Source organism: Anser brachyrhynchus (assembly GCF_964034855.1).
Source record: "Anser brachyrhynchus genome assembly, chromosome: 4".
In the NCBI taxonomy this organism is placed as follows: domain Eukaryota; kingdom Metazoa; phylum Chordata; class Aves; order Anseriformes; family Anatidae; genus Anser; species Anser brachyrhynchus.
This window is the reverse complement of record NC_137698.1, coordinates 63,034,811-63,058,909: the sequence shown is the minus strand read 5'-3', so window position 1 is coordinate 63,058,909 and position 24,099 is coordinate 63,034,811. Positions and strand designations below refer to the sequence as shown.

Here is a 24,099-nt window from a genome sequence, read left to right as displayed (position 1 = left end):
AATAAAGGTGACCAACCATAAAGCAAGAGTAGCAAATCTGAATAGAGATAGGAAATTTGTTACAAGCAGTTCATGAACAATAAACGGTGAGATATAACGCTTATCTGAACAATTTCCAAAAGCAGTCACAAAATTTAAGATCTGCTTTTGAACAACTCATGAATGAAAAACTTACAGCTTTGCTGTCTAGAAAGAATAGGAAGCCGGATCCAAAGAATGCCTTTATCACCTAAAAGAGACTGGGTCAATTAAAGTCCGCCCTCATCCATATTTTTAATAAAACAGCTTCCACAAAGTAATCTCTCCCTCTCTTGCAAACACTGTCACGTTTGCACTGAGGGATCCTAAATCAGCTGGAGTTCAGTTCCGTCCTGCCCAGGACCTCCCTGCAGCTGCAGTGTGGCTCAGCAAGTGACGGACAGCACCAAGGCCCCCTGAAGGGCTGGGACAGCATGGCTGGAGACAAGAAAGTTTCTACATGACAGTCTCATCACTAAAGTATTTACTGAGGAGGTCCAAAGTCAGGCCAACGTGCAGCAAGCAGAGGTTCAAAACTGCCTTCTCCTGCACCTAAGCAGTGCTCTCATTTTCAGTCCAAAAGAGGCCATTTATCCCTTCTTAGCCATCCTTTTGAGGGTCTGCCACTGTTTTTAGAAGGAAACACAAACTTGCAGGGCCAAGAAGAGACAAAACCAAAGGGAAAACTGCTCCGGAGCTATGGGAACAGAGCACTGCTGGGAGGTAGGGAGTTTGGCTTTTTGGAGGCTAACCAATAGCTTTCCATATAGAAGCTCTCCAGGCACATCTACGTTAGCAAGTTGCTATAGGAGCAAAACACTTGGTGCTGATGATCCTGTGCCCACAACACATGGATTCTGGGGGGCGAAAGAGGGGGACAGAAGGGTTTACTTCCCTTCTGAGCTCACAGACTGAATGCTGAGGAGCAGTCAGAGACCTTTCGGTGTGCTCCTGGTGCACCTCTTCTAGTTCAGCTGGAAAGGAATCCAGTTCACGCATCACGACTGCTTCGCAACATAACCCAATGCTCACGAAGTGAAGACATCCAGATACTTGGCTTCACCAGTGGCAACCCAACTGCAAACTAAAACCCTAGCAGAGGTAATGATGCAGCCCCTTGTTTCCCCTTCCAGACATTTAAAAGGAAAAATAGCGCTCACTTCTCGTTTTCTGAGAAGAAAATTTCAGTGTCTCATCCTCAGGGATTTGGGTGGAAAGCTGTGTGTGGGTGAGGACCACCTCTGGGGAAGTGCTGAGCTTTCACAACAGAACAGAAAACAGCCCTCCCCTCCCTTCTGAAGGTCACCCTACCACAAGCTTTGTGTTGAGGATGGGGGCATGGCACAAGGTTTGTTTGCAATTCTGCTCCAAGAGGCCTGGCTTTCACCGTATGCTTTATATAAATATTTTTATTATATAAAAATCTCCCAGATTTTTTATCTTGGTCTGGGGGCCAGGCACCTACCTGTGAGATAACTAAATCTTACTTTTTTCTCCAGCTTAACTGGTTCTAGCAAACTGTGTAAGCTAGACCACTCCACAGTTGAGTAATAATCATCAAAATAAGTAATGAAAGAGCTTTTAATTATGCAAGGAGTAATAAATACTTCAACAGTATTACACACCCAGCTCATGAGAGAGATTTGGGGGCTAAATCCTGAGGACCATTCTGCTCCTGCAAATCCCAGCAACTTCACAGAACCTCGTCACATTTTGTGACAGAACCCATGTGACAGAAATCAGAATTTGGCCCTTCGGGCAAATTTGAGCCTGACATGACTCAGAAATGCTTGACAGGTGCTGCGTATGAAAGGGTCTTCCTCTTCGTTCTTCCAGAGGGACAGCAAGAAAACATCTCTAATGGCTCAGCTTTAGGAATCTCTTTGCCAAGTACCTGCCATATGCCTAAAGGCATTAGAGAAACATGGTTAAATTTATTATCATGAGACCACTTGGCTCTGTTAGAGTATCTGAAATAAACCCCGCATTTTTTAAGGGCCTGGTTTGTTTTTGCAGAAAGCTGAGTCTTGGTATATGAGCTGTCATATCAGATTCTATTTTATTCTTTTATTTTTACAAAGTATTGCATAAACAGGAACAGCTGGTGTTGATTTATAAACACCAGAGTTGTCTTGAGAGTTTAGATATTATTTTGCCAACATTTAAGCCTAATCATTTGCAAGCAATTGTTCTGTACCAGAGTGGACAGTGCTTCTGCTACTGCCTGGAGAAGAAGCAATTTCCTAACAACAATAATGTAATTCTGAATTACTCTTAGAAGGAGGAGCTTATGTGCATAGATGTATCTGCCTGTGTATGATAGACAGACAGATAGACAGAAGTATCTGTCCATGTATCTGCCTGTGTTGCATGTGCTAGTGTGTTGAAGTTGGGAGTGAAAACGCAACCAATTATTCAGCCTAGCGTTTAACCACCTTAACTGGGAGACATAGTTTCCAATGGTATTGACAGTAGAGTTACCAAGTTCTCCAGACAATCAGGATAACAGTCCATTGTTATACCGGTTTGTTCCCATTATAGGGCCATGCTGGCCACTGAAGAAAGCAGGAATCGTAAGATAAGATACTGTGTGATCATTTAATTGGAGAATTTATTAGAAGCTAAAAGATGCCTGTTGAAGTCCCATAGGCAAATTGAATTCTTGCATCTTTGAGTTTCTAAGTGGCAGCACTGAAGTTTTTTATGAACGTAAGACAGTTTTATCGTACTCCAAGTTTTAATACAGGAAAGCCAAAGACTTGCTTAATAAATCATTAAAAGATAACAAACGGAGGGTAGAAATAACTGGCCAGCTGAAAGCTGAAAAAAGAGGAAACCGCTGATCTCCCAAGGACCTGAGATCATATTTGCAGGACTTTGAAGAGAAGATGGATAATAATGTGAAAAAGTTTGCCAGGCTTGGAGAGTCACTCTGGATAGTCAATCTGAATGCAAGGAGTTGTGAGAAGCTTGAAATACCAAACAACAATAAAACAGCAGAGGGTATTGATGAATGCAAAGTAATGCATATGAGGGAAAACAATCCTAATTAGATCTAAACCACAGCGGACCCTAGCTATTATCACTCGGCACAAAAATCTCGGAACCATTATGGATAATTCCATAGAAATATTGGCTTAATGATATGTAGTGATAAAAAAGGCCAACTGCATGCTTTCAGCTTGGAGAAGAGGCAACTGGGGACGCGTACAACGGAGGTTTACAAGTCATAAAAGTTCTGGACTTTCTTGTCTGTGATTAGGAATGTTTTTTCAGTATAACAATCATCATTGTAATAAATAAATTACAAAAAATAAAAAATAAAAATCTGGGGACACCTAATAAAATTAGCACTCAGTTTTAAACCCAATGAGAGGAAGTAATTTTTCATTCAAGGCACATGCTGCAGAACTTATTGCTGCCGAGCTTTGTAGAAGCCACGAGCATAAACAAATTTTACAACATATTACTAAGCACATCACTGGAGGCAGAATGCGTTGGTAGCGCCTAAACATCATGCTACAGGTGCAACGTCCAGTTCAGGATGAGCTGGTATGTCAGGAAAAAGTGCTTGGTCGTTTCGGTGTTTCTCTCGTTTGTATTTTCCCAAACCAGGTGTTGCTGGTGACAGGACAGCAGACATCTCACCCCTCTTCCCCTGTGGATCTTTTCTTCTGCAAATGCAGACTCCAAGTCCCAATCTTCTGGGTAGGAAATACCAAATCCTATAACTCCCTTTAGTTTCCAGTTTCGTATTAGTGCCTCATACCCCATCAATTGTTTCTCTCTATATAGCCCTTTCTCTCCTGCTTTCACCCGTTGCTTCCATGGCACTAACCATAGCTAGCACTATTTCTTCCCTCAGCTAATTCCATGCTCCCACCTGCCTTCATTAAACTTTCTCAAAGATTTATAACGTCGCTCAATGTGATGCCTTCCATAAAAATGTTAAAAGACAAAGATCGCCCCCCTGCCAAATTTCAGATCCTTATTCCAAAACAATAGGATGGGGGGAAAAGGGAGGGAGGGGAAGCTACAGCTATTCAGAGCAAGGGTTGCCAGAACTTTTTTTCAGTGTGGTCAAAACAAATATATTTTCCCCTTGCCTAATGCCTGGAAATGTTTGAATCATTTTTTGCTGAAATTTTCCAAAACAGATTTAACTAAGAAGAAACCCAGCATGGAAAGCTTCAGCCCACAGAGATGGTTAAAGTCTGGCAAAGTTATCAGCAACTGCAAGCAGTGAGTTATGATGGAGAATGTCAGGCAATCTTAGAAAAACCTCATCTATTACACCACCAAAGAGCACAAAACACAGTATAAAACATGTGATTACTGATGCTTCTGATATAATGAAAGCAGAGTCTTCTGTGATAGACTTTGGCAATCATTTCACTGCACATTATTTTAAGAGTGCATTATTTTATTTCGCGAGATGTCATCAAATTGAAAAAAATCCTTTTGTCATGGGCCAAAAGGACTTTTAAAACTAGAAGTAATGAGAACATCAACCCTGGCAGTGACTGTAGCAAGTAATGCCCGGCAATTCTCTTTGTTTGCAAGTATCCACAGTTTTTTTTTAATGGCCACATTATAATTGATGTTCAAAAAGGGGAAAAAGCTGTGTTTAAAATGTGCCCTGCTACCAGCAAGAGTCAGTTTGAAATGCAGATAGCCAGAGGGATTCTCAACTAAAACTGAGTTTTGGGGCAGTAAGTTACCCTGCTGCACTTAGAGAAGCCAGATTTCACCTGCTAGGTGCCGAACACCAAACTTTAGGGCTCTGGTGTGGGGTTGCCTGCACTGCTCAAGGCTGCACGGACACACAGCATTGAGACACTCAGCCTCTGCGGGGCCTCTAGGGCCAAGACACGAGGCCAGATCCCTCATACAAAGCCTCTCCCCTCACAGATGCCTATCAAGACACGCTGTACGGAAGCAACCAAAAGAATAAAAGGTAGATTTGCAAATGTGGCTTCTGAGTTTCCTGGCTTTTCTACGCAGAAATAAATACTAAGTGCTCCGTTGAGCTTGATCTTTTTTGTTAATTATATTTAAGGAGCTAAGTACACTCCCAAGCTAACTAATAACGAGCAAGCTCTTAGCTCCCTGGGGAACAGTTCAAAGGTCTTCTCTACTGCTCTGTAGGCCAGAAGAGCTTTACTTTTCACAGATCAAGGAGACTTGATTGAGCTTATTTGTTTGCTTTCTGTGTGTAAACAGAAACAGAAACGGTTTCCAGAGATTCAAAGGCTCCTCGCCGCTTTGCAAGATCTGACCACTAATGCATCTGCTGTGCTTAATTCCAAATTCTCACGGATTTCCTTCACATCCCACAAGTGGGAGGATGTACCTTACTGTATTAATGGCACGGGAACTCCTTCAGCAGCGCTGCCACGAGGCTAAATGTAAAGCCAAGCTATGTGCCATGTGCATTTCTCTGAGTATATACAGAACTTCCAAAGCAAAGTTGGAGAGGAACTTCACTGAATTTTAAAGAGATAAAATATTGAAACCTCCGGGGTCTCACTACAAACGAACTACGTACGGGGTGACATGGGCTGCTGTAAGAGGGCTCGGTGGAGGATTGGTTTGTGGCTCGCATTTGAAAGAGAAGTTACTCTGCAGGCGGGGTAAAGGATGCTGAAATACAGGTGAAGAAAGCACTTAGAGCAAATCCCTCCTCCTGCCCCACACTTTGCAGCCCTCAGTTTTCCCTGTGAACCAGTCAATATACTAACCTTTACAAATAGACTTGCACTATGAATTTGCTGTCAAGTAGCTTCAGTTTTTTCAGCTGAAAAAAAAATTAATCTCAACCACAGTAGAGACTTTCTCAGTTGTTTTTGACTCCTTTTTACCAGCGGTGCATACCATCAGTGGTCTTTTAACTGGTGTTTACCAGTGGTATTTTTATTTAGTGGCATGGTCAAAATAGCTATAGGAGGATATGCCAAGCCCTGTTGTGGCTCAGTTATCAAAGATAATTTTTAGCTAAATCCCTCTGAAGAATCTTGTTCCTGAGGTTCAGGAGCAAGAATTCAGGTTGGCTTGCTGCTCACCAAGGGAGGCTGCTGGACAGGTAATTAGGGATTCTGTTTCTTTTTTCTTTTTTTCTTTCTTTTTTTGGTCCCCTTTTTTGAATGGATCAAATTTCATAAGAGGATCATGGAGAAACAATAAACATGGGAGCCCAGAATAGCATTTTTGCAGAGACAAGTTTCAGGATAGAATAACGCTTTAATTTTTTCCAGGCTTCCCACAGTACTGCTGGCAAGCCTTGAAAGCTGTAGAAGAGCAAGCAAATGGTTTCCAAATCTCTACCATGGGCCAGATTGCATTGAGCCCTGCATGGGACTGCAAGGAGCGAGCATGAGGGGAGAGAAAACAAAGAACCTCCTCCTGTGCCGAGGCATAAAACAGCAGGGAAACATGAGCACTGCCTCATGCAAAGATGAATCATGACATCAGTTTCTCCCAAAAAGAGCTGGGAAGAGTTTAGGAGTGACTGGCAGCTGTCCCTCCTCTGCAGCGGCCGTCCAAGGGTTTAAAGACGAGGACACATCTCTGCAAAGGACTGCTGAATGCCACCTGCCAGATTCCTTTAGGCCACCCGAGAGGACCTCAGCTAAAATCTAGGCTGGGACATCTCAAAAAGCAAGCCCTCCCCTACCCGACCTACCTGCCCTGTCTCAGAGCCTGGCAAGAGTCTGTGGGGTGGACAGATTCCCGGGGACAGACACGTGTGATGGGCAGACAGCACAGAGCCTAGACTCCATCAGGATTTTTGTTGTTTTTTTAAATGTCTGTTCTCTTTACAATCCTCAACGCTGATGAAATACTGTTTCAAGAAGAAAAGCTTTTTATTTTTTTAGCATACTACCTTCGTATACATGGAAAGAAGCAAAACATTGTCATCCCACTGTGCACAGCACAAATTGAAAAACGGTGGTTTGGTTTTGTCATAAAACAGCTGAAGTTATGCTGAAAACACAATCTGCTTGTTGCCTCCCCACCTAACCAACTCTACTATTCTTTTACCTTTCCATTAAATCAGTTAAGTATCTGCGCAGCTTTGTCAGGCTTCAAACTTCAGGTATGTCTATCAGTGGATTTACAAACTCTCTAAAGCAATTGATACAGACTTTCTACTGAAAAATAACCTCTTCTTGCCATAACACTGCTACTTACTTAATACACATTCTAGTTCATCGTTCATGCAAAAGAGAGAAACAACTAAAGCAAAGAAAGTAGGTCAGATTGGAGGGCAGGAATAAAACTATCTTCCTGGCTACCAAACAAATCCCTGCCTCTGAAATCCTCTCTCTTGCTCCTTGCTATTTATTTGTTTGTTCAAATTTCTAATTTTGCTCCTACCTAACCTGAATTGTCAGCTGTAGGGATGGTCGTTTTCTGAAGGGACCTCGTGGTTCCCTGCGTGAATTCGTGCAGCAGTATTTCCTAGAGGTTGTGGGTTTTTTTTGCACAGATTTCTGCCGCTGCACCTCCTCTGCAGCAGAATCAGGAACACATCTGACCAAGATGGGCACAATCAGCAGAAGGCTGACAAAATTTCTCTCTGCCTTTGAAAACAACAAACAGCACTCCATGTAATAATTTATAATTATTAACTAGCTGTATGACAACAGCCTTTCTTTTTAACTATGCAACCAGAAGACCCCTTTATTTTCAGCAGCATTACAAATTAATAGTGTTTTTACTGGTTTGCTTTTTAAAGCCACAGGACTCATCCTTTTAAATAACAATGTACACAAATCACTTAAAATAGTAGAAATGCTCCTTCAGCAGTCATCAATGAATTCACAATTCACTGTCTTCAGTAATATTAACATTTAAACTGCTAAAACATCAAAAGATATTCTACTGGGGTAACACATTTTTATCCTTTATAGCTTAGTTCAGAAGCATTTGGCTTTGCTGATATATTGTGACTTTTAGAAGTTCGTCTCATGCGACAACACAGGTGTGTAGGGAACACGGCAGTCTGTAAAAAACCACCACCAAGCGCTCTTTCTCTCTCAGCTGGCCAGAGCTTCATCTGTGTATACGAGCTGTGGGTGCAGCAGCATGATCATTTGTTCTAACCAAAGAAACAGCAAAGTTATTATAATATAAAAATCTCTTAAGGCCTCAACAATTTTTAAGTAAGATGCATCCTTCACGACCGAGGAGTCAAACAAGTAGCCTTGGTAAGACAGAACTGCTGACGGTTTCGAACGTGGGTCTCCAAATAAATACTCCTTTCTTTCCCTTACACTGGCCCCGTCGTGTTTTATGTGAGGATATTTAATAGACTCCATCAGCTCATAGTACACAAGGCTCAGAATTGGTTGCCTTTACTGAATAGGCTGGGAAAGCTGCCCCAACAAATCTGTTCATGCTTAAGGTCTTGCTGCTGCCAACTGACGTGCTTGAAGCGGCTGCCTTTCCATCCTCTGCTGTTAGTTTAACTGCACGTTCACAGCAGAAAGGGCGAAAGATATACTCCACGTCTATGCCAAAACAAAAAGCAAGACTGCTCTTATGCCCAAAATCCAACCCTGCTGGTGCAGAACTACTATCTAATTTTCCCTGGCTCGAGAGTTTTGAAACAGCAACAAAAAAACAATCCTGAATTTCATCAGTACTCTGGAGTTTGAAAGACCTGTGAGAGCTCAAGCGTACTTCGAGAGTTTCCTTGCATTAGCCATAATAAACACACTTGAGCAATAAATACACTTCAGCAGGAAAAAAGAAAAGAAGATGTAAAATAACAATACACGCAAGGTTGACATTGGGGCAAACCAGATGAAATTGCTGGAGGATTCTGTCCTTATGTAAAGACCCTGTCATGCTGCCAAGGTCAGCTCGAGCTTGGGTTATCTGTTGCCCGAGGCTACTCTACCTTGTTTTTCATTCGGGGATCATTGTTCTTCGGTTGTTTATGTGGATTTTATTCCACCCATTTCTCCATTCTTTGCTCCCTTTTCAGCTCGCGGTCCCTACAGCACATACCAGAAGCCCATCCTGGTTGTGTGCCGAGAAATCCTGACTACCCTAATGAGAAAGAACAGCTCTGAATGAAAATACAGTTTTCCTCTTTAAAAGAGAGAGAGAGACAGGGAGAAGGTATTTAACAAATCCGTCATGAAAAGTGAAAAATTCTCTAATAAGTTTTAAGGATAGGTCATGCATTTAAACCGGGAAGAGGATGCCATCCAAAAAGCTTTACACGATAAACAAGGCAGTTCAACAATGCACAGTTTTCCCTGTATTTTACTGCCATTTAATCATGACATTGACCAGTACTCAGAGATTCATCAGATGGAAAAACATAAAGGAGAAATAAAGGAGAGGTCAGGAAAAAAAAAGGGAAGAAAGGCAGATAATGCAATGTATAAAATTATATGATACGGGTGGCAGAATAACGGAGATTTTAGAGCAGAGGCTTCAGGTAAGATTTTTATAGTAAAATGTATAGCACGGGGCGGGGGAGACTGAGAAAGCGGAATCTCCCATCATGAATGTTACAGCTCTTTTCCATCAGTTCATTTAAAACCTTCTCAAGGTATGCCAAAGCATTATTATTCTTTCCTTTAGGGCCAGTATCTCTGCGGAACACTTTTCAGGAAACGCTCGCGCTGAGTTGTAGCACACAATACATTCGGCTTTCACAGGAAAAATTATACGGAAGGGGCAGAATTGAACCCTACCATTAGCAACGCCAGCTCCCGTTGACTGAAGTGGGAGTTGGATTTGCTAATATCAAAGCTGACTTTGGCAGAGGTACTCCCAAAGAGCCATGTAATAGGCTTCCTTATCCTTTCCTCTCTGTGGGGTTTGAGATGCTTTTTAAGCCGCTGCATGACTTACATGCCCCTGAATGCAAGATACAGAACTAATTAAATATTTTGCCTACTTTGGAATTCAAGCTATTCATTTGTTGTGCAAGAAATGGGGGAAAAAGTTTAATCTAAAAAAAGAATTACTATGCTATTAATGTAGATATTATTTTCTGTTTGAGTTTTGCCTCAGATACGTTTCTGTATTTTAGTGAGATTTATTTTTTTCCAATAGTCTCCAAGGTTATTGCATTCTCCAGGACAATTAGAACTCGCTGGCAAAACAAGTCATGTCATAACTCCAGGATAAAACTATTGAACAAGTTTGGAAGAAAGTGTGCATAGAGGCAATCACTGCAAAAATCTAAATAATCTGCTACTTAGCCACGAAAGCTAACCGCTGGAAGCCTAAGGAGCCTAAATTTTAAGACTGCTTGACACTTGAAATCAGATGGGATCACCTCAAATTTCCTCAAGCACTAAAGAAAAAACAGTTAAAAAAGGGCTACTCTGCCGAAATTCTATACTTTTACATTATACATACATACATGTTTTAAATCTATTTTATAATGAAACACTGTTTGTATAGCAGAATAAGTACGTAGCACAGGGTGTGTATGCTGATGGCCTTCACATTATAGCAAATAGCTTAGTGAAAAGGAAGCACTTGGAATTTTTTTTTTTATCAGCAGAAGAAACTTCTTTTTCTTTAAGAGAAAAAGCCAAACTCATTGTGTGCATACAGAAAGTTCGTTCACTTTTTCAAAAAAAAAAATACTTTTAGCAAAAGCTTTGAAAAGCACTTTCCAGATTGAACTTCACCACAACCCGTTTTATGTCCCTTGTATGGGATTTACAAAATTCTTTGAGCGAACGGCATTAATCAAGGTCACTACTCGATACAAGATCTGTCCCTACACCTTGTCATTTATACAGCTTTGGGAAAAGATCTTTAAACCTTTGTAGAAAAGAGTACATGGAAATAGCTGATAAACTGCTATTGATTTTCACATATAGCCCCTGTCAAAAGGATTTATTGATGTGTCAATGCATGTTGTGGCAAGGATCATAGCGGGATAGCTTTAAAGGATTTATGGTGAATCTATAGGCTTTAATACACTCTGTGGTAAATAACTAACAAGTACTGTGTATATTGATTCTTGTCATGTGGTCAATGGGATCTTTAGCCCACTAATTGTTAGTATTGACGAACAGTTCATGATCTAAATGAGCAGCGGGGCATCACTCCTAACCAGCACTGCTCCAAACACGCTTCCCTGCACCATTTACCCCCCAGGAACAATGCGTACACACAGAAGAAAATGTCTAAGAGCTTCAGTTAGAGCTTGCGTAGGTTCACGGCCATGTCCTTTGCCCTACGGTGCTTCTGTGCACCTGTAAGCACCTTTGACTAATTGACGATAGTGACAGGGCAGCTAATTGGGGCTGCAACATCCACCTGGATGACTCCTCATTGGGACCTTTAAGCGGGCATCTTACTCCACACTCAGACACCTGCCTCTACTGTCAGAGGTTTCTTATTTTCAACGCGTACAAAATTCAACATGTGAGTATGCAGATCAGACACCGATTCAATGCTGCAAAGAATTTGGGGGGGAGAAGAATTATCATTATGTTTGTATTGGTGTGTGCTCATTCCTGGCAGCCAAATGTCTCAGCCATGACTTTTAATTTTAGTATCTACAAACAAAAAATTAAACAATTTAATAGATGTAAAAAGATTTATCAAATTTGCTGCTGGTGTAAAATCAATACGCAGAACTAATAAAGCTGGTTAATTAATTATTAGTTAAACAGGAAGTAAAATTTCCATTCATACTTGTGCAGAACCAGGTAAACACAACGTGTACACAGAGCATTATCAGTTCTTCCTGTTATCCTTGCACCTTACATAAGGTAATAAATATGGTTTACAATGTGTTTGAATGGCCCTCAGACACCGAAGAGACCCACTAGCCTGGCTCTCAGCATCTTAGACACATGGAAAAGAATGCTCTCAGGAAAAAAGAAAAAAAAAAAAAGCACACCATAATGATGAAAACAAAAAACTCTTTCTTCTCAAAAGTTTTGAAAAAAGATGGTAAAATTAAGCTTATCAGAGTTGGATTAATATGGTCCAGTTACAAAGAATAAATTGAAGACTTGAAGATATCTAATAGCGAAAATAGGGTTTCCTCTTTTACACATTTATCTAACCCAACAATCTGTAGGAGGAAAGCTAGGGATGGGATTTCAACCTTAAGTTTAAATACTGGACATTTAATATTACATTTCTTTTTTTTTTTAATTTGAAGCTTCCATTGGCTTTGTGTGTTTGTACAGCATTGTAAGCCCCTTTTAAATGTGCTTTTGAATAGGTGCTGCTGATTAACATCGCCTTCGGTTTCTTACTCTTTCCTAAAAGGGCGATTTGTGGCTTGTGGTGAGCACTTGAGGGGACAGAGCAGAACAGCCAGTCTGAGAGTCTAGCCTGCTTTAAGGAGGGCTGCTTGAGATGACATCTTTCTGTGCATGAGACCAACACTAGCCCATCAGCAGGTTAATAACTAGAGAAAAGAAAAACAGCTCTCTATGTAAATATTTATCAGTTCAAAGCACGGTACTCTTATGTATATATGGTGCATGGTCAGAGAAACCATTTCTGGCACATAGCAGCAGATTTTAAATTTAATAATCTTTAGCAAAATACTTTGAACTTAAATCTGTAAATGCATTTAGCATTTGTGCTCCTTTGAGAATTTGAGCCAGTCTCTATTACTGGACTCCTCTGGATCTTTTATTCCCAATAATTTTTCAGAAAATGACAAAATCGCAGTGTACAGTATCCTAAGGCTGTAACAGGTCAAGGGGAACATAATCAAACACTTTCTCTTGACTCGACCACAGACCAGTAAACTTTCTGATCCTGATTAACAGTAACACTGAAGTACGTATTTAATGTTATGTATATGCCTAAGTCCCATTTATTTCAGCAGATTTTAACATCTCTCCTGGACAGGAATTCTTTCCTGAAAAGAAACCTTCCCTGTAGGCTAACTAATGGCCTCATTTCTTATCCTTACAAATCCTTACCATTATATTTTAGAATTATCTTTTTTTCTCCATTCAGGTCATCTGTCTTAGAAGCAGGGGATATGAATGTAACATATTCATATAAGACTGACTATCTTGTGTTTAGGGTAACAACATAGGCTAAAAGTGCAGCTGAATTCTTAAATCTTTCCAGCATCCACTAATCCAAGGTTTCATTTCTGAAACAAGAAGTTACCTCTTATATTACACACGCTAACCCATTGAACACTGGCTTAGACCTAAATAAATATATATTTTTTATTGCTATAAACTTCATGGTACCTGTTCAGTCAATTTGCATTATTTAATTCATACAATACCCTTCTTAAGATCCAGCAACTATACTTCAAATGTCATAATATATGATGAGGACAATAGGAAGTTCTTCATAAAATACACTATGAAGGGTAATGTAACTAATAGGTTCTGTTTTGTGAGGTTAGAAGACTGACTAATTATTGGTATTGTTCTTTACAACCTCCTGATGTGATTAATAATAAAATACCACATGGGACTTCATCGTGTACTGCTCAATTCAATATTTAGCTAGCAATTTAGCTTCATCTGAATATCACTTTCAGCAGCTCTTTAAACAGACAAATGTTACAAATAAGCAATCTAGACACCCATTGCAGGCAGCGTTGGGTACCCTGTGAGAGAAGCACAAAGGGGAAATGGAAAAGGTAAAGATGAGGTGAGTACCTTGCCTCTGAGATGTGGCACCCAACCATAAAAAGAAACAAACAAACAAAACCCCCACAGTTCTCCTAAGTTTCTTGACAGGCAGAAAAGTAGTTGGAGAAGTCAGGAAGATACAAGACTTTTTCCTGGGATTTCTACTATTATATCATAGTTGTGTGCAGTGCCTTACAATAATATAACGCAATTTTTTAAAAAGCATTAACTAAATTAAAAGGAAGTAGCAGCAAGTGGCACCTAAAAGCGATGCAAAGAAAAGGTTATAATTAAGAAGGATTGGGAGGCTCTCTGGTACTTGAATGCTCTGCTAATTGTGATTTTTTTACTCTTTGAAGAAGTTATTTTCTTCTTCATCTTGTTCCACTCCACTAGAGCAGTATTGAGCCCTATGGTGCAGAACACCAAAGGGGCGGCTAAAAGGTGAAGATCAGTGGTATAACGCTCATCAAGGGCAGCGAGGTTTGAAGAACAGGTTTAAACCAGGGAGGTAATTAATATGCCTGCTGCACTCTAGGCCAGAGCCATCAGAGCCAAAGGCAACCTCAGAAGGATGGGTTTATCCAGCCCTATCTTACACCTCTCCGATTACATTAATATTTTGTACATTTTAATATGCACACAGCTGTACAATATGTTAAAGAATAGGGAAGGGATTGAACCGAGAATATCTTAATAAAATGCAGTTGAGAACGGTGCATATGGCATTTGCTGGGGACATCGCCCAGGCTGATCAGAGGAAAAGGCACTGAAGTTCCACCACGAGATATTTGATGTTTTCAGTAACTATCAGCACTGTCACTAAAGGCTGATCTGCAAGCGTCTCCTGTGTCCAATTATCACTACCCATTTTGGTAAATGACAAGCTATCAGGACAAATCTGTCTTCCAGACTCCTTCTGGGTATTTAAACATAGCACATTTCCCTGTTACAAGCTAAATCTGTGGGCACAAGCACTATAAATGCAGTTTACCAAACTTATGGAAAGACTCTTTCTTCTTCTGAAGAAACCAAAACCCTGTCATGGTTTAAGCACAGTTTCTCTCTCTCTCTCTCTTTTTTTTTTCCTTCAAAATAGATAGAGAGATTGATCCGTTCTCTACCACATCAGGTCACAGAATGACAGCAGGACTTCAGAAGAATCAGGTGAATCCAGCCACTTTCAAAGTGTTTATAATTTGCAGCAATAAACAGGATTCTACCGAAATATGATTCATTTCCTCTGCAAATCAGCCCAGTGTTGTAACCAGGCAGCTGCCTTTATAACCCTGATGGACTCCTCAAACTACTCTTTGTGATGGACTTTAACTACTGTTCACTGGCACAACTTGGGACTGGCTTCGTGTTAGTTTTTTTGGGCAGGTTTGTTATGGATTTACTTTCCTAGATCTCATGGAGGAAAAAGAGCAGATTTCCTGAAGAATTCCAAAATTTGGATGCTTTGGCCTATTCCTGCTGTTCTGTGAACTTGGGAAGCTCTGAATGAGCAGGCTGTGAGGGACCTTCCCCCTTTGTCCTACCCTGTTCTTACAGAGGAGAGCAGGAAAATGATAGAATTGGATTAACATCCTTAAACAATTCCTTGCTGATGACAAACATCTGTGTTTAAACACCCCCAATTTTAAAATTTCAAGTTTCAATTTTTTTCCCCAGTTTTTAAATAATTTTTTATCTGTAACCTGTAATGCATTCCTAATTAAATGTGCCTTTAAAGATGTCTGCAAAATGCAAGTGTGCAAATAATCTTACTCCAACCACTGGAACACGCTGCCGTGAGGTGACACACAGGCAAAGGAGGTCTCAGGAACACTCTCACTGCTGCTTTTGGGGACAGAAGAGGGAAATTCTGTATGAGCCTGACTGTTCTGCATGTCTTGGTTACATCCTCTTACATCATTCCCCACCGTCCCGACTAACAATGCCTAGAAGGAAAGCTGCGTCCTAGAAGGAGTTCCCATTTGTTTCACTGCAGCCACGTGAGAAGCTCCTTGACCAAGCCTATCCCAGTTTCCCTGCAGACACTGAGGCAGACATCTCAGCTACCGTCTCAGGGTCCTTGAAACTGCTGAAAAGGGGATCACTTCACGAGCAGAGTCGAGTCACAGCAAGGGTTTTGCTGTGTAAGTACTGATGAGAGACTCCAATCGAAGACACAGCTCTAAGCAGCATCGCAACATGGAAATGCTGTAAATTAAGCTCCCCAAACCACCAAACTTACTCAGAAGGCCCCAGAATAGCCCCAGAAGGGTATAAAAGCAGCTGAAAGCCATTAATGCCTATAACCTCTGGGATGCCAAGCTCTATGCCATTCCTTCTTAGCTATCCAAGCAGATTGCAATGTTTATTTTTCTTGAAATACATTTCCAACTGTTTTCAACTTGAAAATATTTTCCAAAAACCTCTGCCCTCGCCAGGAGCAAGCATTTTGGTGCCTGTCAGGATTGGGGCTTGGTGCTCAGCTCCTCTCACTTTCTAGTGCTTCCTCCGTGAAACAAGGAGTTAGTTACTGCATCTTCCCAGCCCTGTTAACCTTGTTTATTTAGATAGAAAACTTGTTGGGAGAGTAACTGTCTCTCACCATATGTATGTAGAGTACTCGGAACAATCAGGCCTTTGCCTCTCCAGGCACTATCAAAATTTAAATAAGAAAGCCAAGTGATGATAATTCTTAGAGAAAAATGCAGGGAAAATAACCTAAAAATCACCAGAATTGACATAAAACTCTCCAGCAGATGGGGGCCTAGCACTCCCTGAGGGCCCTGCTTATGTGAAGACCAGTTACTTGTAAACATTTATAAATTCTGGCAAATATGTACAGACTTCCACAGAAGTAATTGCATTCCCCTCCTCTTGCATCAGAGGCAGCTGGTGCCATCTGAAACATACCCTATCCCTACGCCACCTCTACACATGCACATACATCTCTAAAATAAGTTCTTGTGTCTGCTGATGTGTTGAAGGGAGGAAAAAGAAAAAAAAATGAAAGGGTGGTTCTAAGAGTGATTATTTTTGGTAGGAGCTTTGCCTGTGTAAGATGCACGAAGCAAGCATTTCAGTTGGCTTGTTCAAATAACTTCAGAGCTCCCAGCCAGGTAAGTCGTTCTGTTCAACTGCTGGTAGAGACATTTTAGCTTTGTTTGCCTGACAAAATAATGAAAATCTGGTTTCTAAAATACAAACTGACAAGTTATAATGTCCCACTCACGTGTTTTAAGTTATACGTCACTTATATTTATAAAATACAATGGCTTCTGAATACTGTAATAAAGTAACAAAAATCAGATTTGAATTAACAGAGACTGCAATAGAATCAAATAGCAAATGTAACCCTGTCACACCAAAAAGCTAAGGAAAGGTTACAGAAGGATAATGGTTAAAAGGATCTTTATTGACAACAACGCTCACAATAAAGTCAGTCCTTTAAACCCTGTAATGACAACTGCAGTAGAAAAAAAAAGGACGCGCATGTTCCAGATACTCAAGAGACAAAGAAATCCAACAGGAATGAGACACCCAGGTTTGTAGTTCTGTGTCCCCTGCTCTGACTGAAATGTGTAGCAATGGGGTTTATGTTAGGAAAGAGGCCCGGGGTAATACAGCCTACCTGGAGCGGCATGCTGCGGCCAGAGCAGGCTGACTGCGTGCTTCTGGAGAGGAGAGGCGGTGCTCAAAAGTCACCCGTCACATCTGCGTGGGATTATAACCCCAAAACTTTGTCCTTTCTGTATTTGGGAAGATTAATACATAACGACAGCAGAGAAAAGCAGCCAAGTATTTTCCTGATGCCAGCTAGCGGGGCCTGCTTCGAGTCCCTGTGCCGAGGCCCCTGGAGCGGGCCTCGCTGTGTCGCCCTGTGCGGTTCAGCTCCACGTCCTTCCCCCAGGGAGCCGCAGCCAGGGATGCGCATCTCCTGCTGAAAAATCCTGAAGGCTGAGCCCTTGCCTGTTAACTAAAATAAATAAAAGTTAACTTCCCAGCACCCACCTCCGATTCCGTGCGTTCACCGACCCCACTCAGCACAGCACACGAAACCTGCCAGAACAGCTTGCTATGTCCCTGCTTGCCTCCCCCGGCCTTGCAGCGCACTGGAGCCTGATGAGGGTTTGCCACAGCATTAGCTGCGATCTGCAAAGAAGTGCCTTGATTAGAGAGGTGCTGGAGAGCGGCTACAGAAGTCGTGAGACTCTGATGTGCTGAAGTGTGATGCCTGATGGCTGTTTCCTCTTTTCCCACCACGGTGAAGAGGAAACTCAGTGCTCCGAAAGTACAGTTTTGCTTAATTACGCTGCCTGATCACTTTAAAGCGCTGTTTGCACACAAACACTGTAGCAGCTAACTGTGTAAGAATAAGCTAGCCAATAAGGGCTACGCAGGTGGGTTTGAATCCCTTTCAAGACAGAAATTTACAGGTATTTACATCTGTTTTGAGACGCTGCGCTTGGGGCTGTGCTGTACATGTGCCTCGAGCCTGGGTCTGGCTGGGAGATCCCACAGATTTCAGGCCCTGCATTGAACCCAGCCGCAGCCCACGCTGCCGGGAGAGCAGCAGCCTGTCCGTCCCAGAGATGCCACCAGCCCTGCAAAGCTGTCCCAGCACTGTCCCAGTTGGGGTCCACATGACTTCAGTGGGGCTACCTCAGAGAAATGTAGGAAATGCAGCCATAAATGAAGTGCGCTAAAAGTTGCATGCAACTCCTAGGTGTTATTTCACCTGCCGAGGTGAGGAGCTGCTGGTGTGCAGTAATAGCAGGACGAGGAGGCTTGAGGTTGAGTGCAGGTAGGAAGGAAGGCGTAAGGATCCAGGAAAATGCCCTGAAGGCAAGGGTGCAGGAGCCAGAGCAGAGCAGACTGCCAGGACTCACATTGATTACTTATTTTATAAGCAGTTATAACCCAGAATTACAGGCTGTGCTTCTTCTATAGGCAGGCAGTGATGGCCATTGCAAAGTTTGTACTCCAGCTATACTATAACTAGGACCCTTAAATGGAATTTCCTATAACATACCTAATTTGCTTTCTGTGTAATATTTCTCTCCTGTTATACTGGAAACTATTCGAGTACAGGGCATTTTTAGAGTTTGCTTTCAGGATTACAAATACGTCCTGCTCGGCATCCTGAGAACCACGCTCCGTTCTCCCCACCTTAGATCCTATTCCAAGTCAAGCCCATGTAAGTGATTTCACAGAATGAGGAAGCTATATAGGAGTCAACAGTATGTTACATTTACATTTTAAGGAGTTTTCGGAGAGGTATGCAACAATGTTGCTCATCTCAGCTTGTTCTATTTAGGAAGGCTTAAAATAACATTGCAAATGACATGTCTACTCTGATAAAACACTAGAGGGCTTGGATGCCACCTCACACTTCGGCAGAACAGTAAATACAAAGAGCTCTACTACAGGAATATGAATATTCACTAGCAAGGGAAGGAGGTGAATTGTTATGCAAGTGGCAGTATCCATTGCATACACTAAAATTCCTCTTGCTTCACTCTAATGCACATTGTTCCTCTGCTTTTAGATGGATGTATCTGAATACACTTTGTGTCTTAAGCATTTTTATAAAGTCTGACATGAACTAACTGTATTAGCTTAAAAAAAGCTGAATACTACGTTGTCTGTAATACGTTACATTAATCAGCTTTGTTATAAACAGCTAAGAAAAGATACATTTTTCTACAATTTCCTTAAATATTTTCTTCCGCAGAAAGTAACAGAGGAGTTAAATACAAATAGGAAAGCTTAGTGAGACGTAAAGTCCTACATTTGAACTACAGAACTGATGCAATTGACTACAAAACTGATGTAATGAACTACAAAACTGATATGACTGAGCTAATAATGTCCCAAGTCTGATTATTTGAAAAGCTCAGTTTGTTATAATATTTGCTCATAATATTTGTTAAAGTATTTTACGGTATTGAAAGGTCAGAAAATGGGCTTAGAAATTCTCTGAAAAATGTATAAAGGAGATCTATATCCATCTCCAGCTTTGAGAGTAAGCAATACAAAGCTTTCAGGAAGAAACTCAATAAAATAGCAACAAACCCCTCCACTAGTAGATCTGCTGGAAAAGTGTCCTCAAAAAGACATTATTTCATCTCTTGGACGTAGTAGGAAGGCTGAGTTTGAATTCAGCCTACGATCATTGGAAGGACTTCACAAACAAACCACTGAGAATGGGCTAATGGAAGAGAATGATCTGGCCAGAGGAAGTAATACAGTAAAAAAAAAACGACCCAACCCATTACTAAAATGCATTATATTATTAACTGTTACCACACAGTATGACAAGGCAAATAAGGCTTAATTTAACTGGAGCATTTAGCCATTTCTCCTGCTTGCAACTGTCTGCAAATAGGCTCCTATTATTATTATTACTATTACTCTTCAGAGTTGCTCAATGAACAGTGTATGGAACACATCTCAGCATATAATGTCTGCAACTGTTCACAGAGCATATTCCTTAGATAATTCATTAGATGCAGTTCAACATTTGCACGGTAGGACCGGCTGGCTAAAGCACATGATAAAGTTTATGTTCCCTGACTGGCTAATATAAGCTTATAAACAATTTCCATCTACAACAAGTTGCAAAATTAATTTTGTTTAATTTAATCTTGATTCCATCTACAACAATAGATTTTTACAAACCTTCATGTCAACAATTAATCAGCGAGAGAATTTTTCATTGAAAATCATCAAAAGCTCTACATTTGAAAAAAACCTACAGGCGCGCTGTGGTGGACATTAGTCTCTTTGCATTTAAGCTAACAATAAAGATAAGCCCCAAGAAGAGGCTTCAAGTGTCTTTTTGTTGTGTTAGGAGATAGAAAGGAAAAACACTTGCATAAATGTATCAGGCCCCAAAAGCCACTTATGTGCCATGTTCTGCACACGGTAGCAAGGCATTTGGCAGCGAGGCAGATAATATTCTACAGAGATACATTAGAATACTTCTCAATTTAAATTTCTCAAGACCTCCATTACAGCAATAAAGCTCACCCCAGTAATTTTACCCTTCTGAATAGGCTGAGCATTAACTAAATCAGAATCAAACCACTGTGTGAAGCTTAGGGAAAAAAAAAAAAAAGATAAAACAAAGCTGCTATGTAGGAGCAACTTCCAAAAACAAACACAACTTTTCCGTTATTCTTTCCCAAAACAGTGACTTAAATACAGGGAGATTTCATTAATTAAATTACCATGTTCTTCACCTGTTGCTTTATTATGGACTGAGTATTGGTCTCTTCTTTACAAAGCAACTCTCATTTGGTTCAAGGGGACTGCAGTCCATAACTCTGTGATATATATATATACACAGAATACTGAAATTTGATTAGTTGTTCATTAGTTCATTTTATTCAGATGATTGTAATAATGACTATCTGCCTTTTTTAAAACTGCAAGCCCATTTTTATTGAGCTATTATTGTTTTGACGAAAAATAAAGATGCTAATTTTAGACCTGAAGTTCTGAATTTGAGAATGACATCAGTGAGAATATATCACGACGGTGCCATCACGGATCACAAAAGAAATCATTGCCTGTTGATAATCTGTGGAGAAGAGAGAAGCCTTTAGTCGCCAGGCCTGTTTGGCCCTGGGTAGCACTTACTGATATGCCACAGTCATTGACGCACAGTTGCACAGCACCATCCCTTTTGAATCATAACCACTCCTGTTATATGGATATGGATGTGTTTTTAATAGTGAAATGTTGTTTTCTTTCTGCAGCCAGATTGGCCTTTATTTGATCTGTTACAGTGAAAAGAGACCTTAACGGATTTTCAAGATTCACATAACTTCACAAATTTTAGGAAAACAAGTATTCTGATACTTATTTTATGGTTTGAAATTAGGTGAATTCCATACAGGAAGGGCACAGCCAAATCAGGGAAACAGAACTGTGCTGCAATCAGCAACATTTTTTTTTTTCTTTTTCCAAGCTCACTTTTTCAGTGTTTTAATTCTCTCGCTCCTCAAGTAGAAACATAATTTCCATGAGAGGTCTATAATGAGCAAATGAAACCAGAAGTAAATTCAGATACTATTGAAGAAAATGGCACAATAACTTCTCTTCACCACACCTTTAGATTCAGAGGTACAGCCCAGCTCTGTGAATAGCAGGGAGTTATTCTTCCTCTCTTTTCTTCTTTTTTCCCTCTATGCACACCGGTTTATGACCCTGTACGCAGTAACACAGCAGCTTGGATGGGAAGAACTTGCTCCTGGTGTGCCATAGCCATGTTTCTGCTGGTGGGAAGGCTTGTGTACTATGATCAACCATTACCTTCCCAGACTGGAAACAAAACTGGTTTTGTAACTGGCAAGATCAGGTTGCAATATTTCAAATGAAATAATAACTTGATAGACATTGCAAATGTTACCCCAGCTTTGTGGCTAAGAGACTACTGTTCCATGGGCATTTTTCTCCAATCTAAATAGTGTATGCTTCTTAATGATATGAAAAAAGGCTCGGGTTGACATGAAGTTACACAAAACAAATTCTGCTCACTGTTTAAATCAGAAGGTGATTATTGTCAGGTATTTTATGTCTCTTCTGTGCTACTTTTTTTGCTGTAAATTCCAATGGAATGTGCAACATGAAGGGCACTCTTGAACATGAAAATCATTATACTCCGGGAAGCAAATGCCCATCCTATAAGGTAACATGACCCAGATCCACTAAATGACTTAGATGCCAAAAGGAAAATTCAGGCAATAGAATTGTAAAGTGCTGTTCCCAAAATACCCATTGAATTCCTCAGGCACCTGTTGTCAGGTTTACCTCAACTAACCAGGCTCCTCCCAGTGTAGCCATCTACACGTGAGCTACTTCTCTAAATTCCTTGGAGTCAGTGCAGGGACAGGGATGCTCTGAGGCTGCAACTCATCTGATCTGGTTTAAACGTCCATATAAAGAAAGAGAGAAATTGTTTTCTATGAGAACATGCTTCTCTCCTGTAATTTTAAATGGAGGCTAGAAATGTAACTTGAAGGTAGCCAAGTTATATACACTTTTGGTCAGGTGAATCCCATCCCTCATTTTTGCAGGGGTCTCCCATAATCAGACTGGTGGCCAGTACTGGCACTGGATCTCAGACTTCCTTCTTCCATTGCCCAACCTGTGACCTCGAGCCCCTTCTCTGACCCCATCCTGCCTGGTGAGCGCGGATATGCTGTGCCCTTTCCCCACTGGCAGCAAGAAAGCTGATGAACCTCCTCACCACCATCACAGGATACAAAGAGGAGAGAGTAAACAGGGTAAGTGGTCAGGCTGACAGCCCCAAACTGAAGTAAGTGCTTCCCTAAAGACTAAAGCGAAGAAAGAATTGACAACTCCTGTTTTTCACTCCAGCAGTACCCTGTTGGCCAGGTTAGAGGGTTCCCTGCAGAGCCTTCTGGCTGCTGCAAGCCCCATTTGGATCCAGCAGTAGAGCTGAGCCTGTCCACCAGCCCTGGTGCCAAACCCAGCTGCCTCTCGCCTCTCTCCCTCTCCTTCCTCCCCTCCTCCTGGCTTTGCAGACCCTCCGCCCCCGTGTTGGAGCTCTGGTGTTTCTCTGTCTCCCCTGGGAGCCAGTTTGAGTCATTCACCCGGCAAAAAAAAAATGGGGAGATGTGTCTGTTGTTTTGTCTAGGGTGGTTTCCTGTTGCTTTAGGGAGCTGGATGGGTTGCTGGAGCAGTTCAAGGCATACTTTCGTGATGGCAGGAGCGGGCACAGCTGGCAGGAGATCCCAGGGTTTTCCCTGATGAGAACCAGGGGCATAAGAGCTCACTGACCAAACGCTGACCCGCATCAGCTCAGAGGTAGCACCACCATTCACCCCCCTCGTTTACTCACGCCACCACCAGTCCCCTTCGTTCCCCCTCTCTCCCACTCCACGCCGCAGCTCGGGGACACGGTGCAGTCCTCACAGCCAGCCAAACTTCTCTGCGCTGATTCCCCTTAAAACCAAACGCCGTCCTTGTTTCAGAGAGGGGTGAGGAGCCAGCACGTACATGGGCAGACCCAGGCTGGGGCTAAGGCACAACCTGTTTGTTCTGGATCAGCCGCAGCTGGAGCCGTTTCCACGTGGGGCAGAGCAAAACTGGGCGCCCCCGTGCCTCCAGCCCGGTGGTCTCCCATGAGGAAGGAGGAGAGCGATGGAGATACTCAACCCTAGATAGCACTGAGCTCAAAATAACGTTACCTAGCCTGACCAGTTTCGGCATGCTTTGCCATCTCTCCCCCTAGAACCCATAAGATGTCCTTCAACGACCACATGCAGCTAGCTTGGGAAATTACACCCTCGCTGGAAAAGCAAGTACACTGCTAAGGTACTCTGAATGTTATTTCAGCAAAACGTGCCACCTATACACTTGTTAAAATTCAACTGAAGCATAGCTAGCTCTTGCGTTAGCGTTTAGAAGCAGGCTTGCATCTTCAGGAAAACATCACTAAACAGAC

The 24,099-nt window shown here is 41.6% G+C and overlaps 1 protein-coding gene across 19 annotated transcripts in view; it reads right to left on the bottom strand.

Moving 5' to 3' along the window:
* Window positions 1-24,099, bottom strand: part of LDB2 (LIM domain binding 2) — a 218,109-nt gene that overhangs the window by 158,574 nt on the left and 35,436 nt on the right. For 11 of the 19 annotated variants that reach the window (XM_080588949.1, XM_080588952.1, XM_080588954.1 and 8 more), the window contains one exon: window positions 17,634-17,774. The exons of the other annotated variants lie outside the window; for them this stretch is intronic. In XM_080588949.1, the coding sequence (XP_080445075.1) occupies window positions 17,634-17,774 (141 nt within the window). The remainder of the gene's footprint in view (window positions 1-17,633; window positions 17,775-24,099) is intronic. 19 annotated transcript variants of the gene reach the window in all.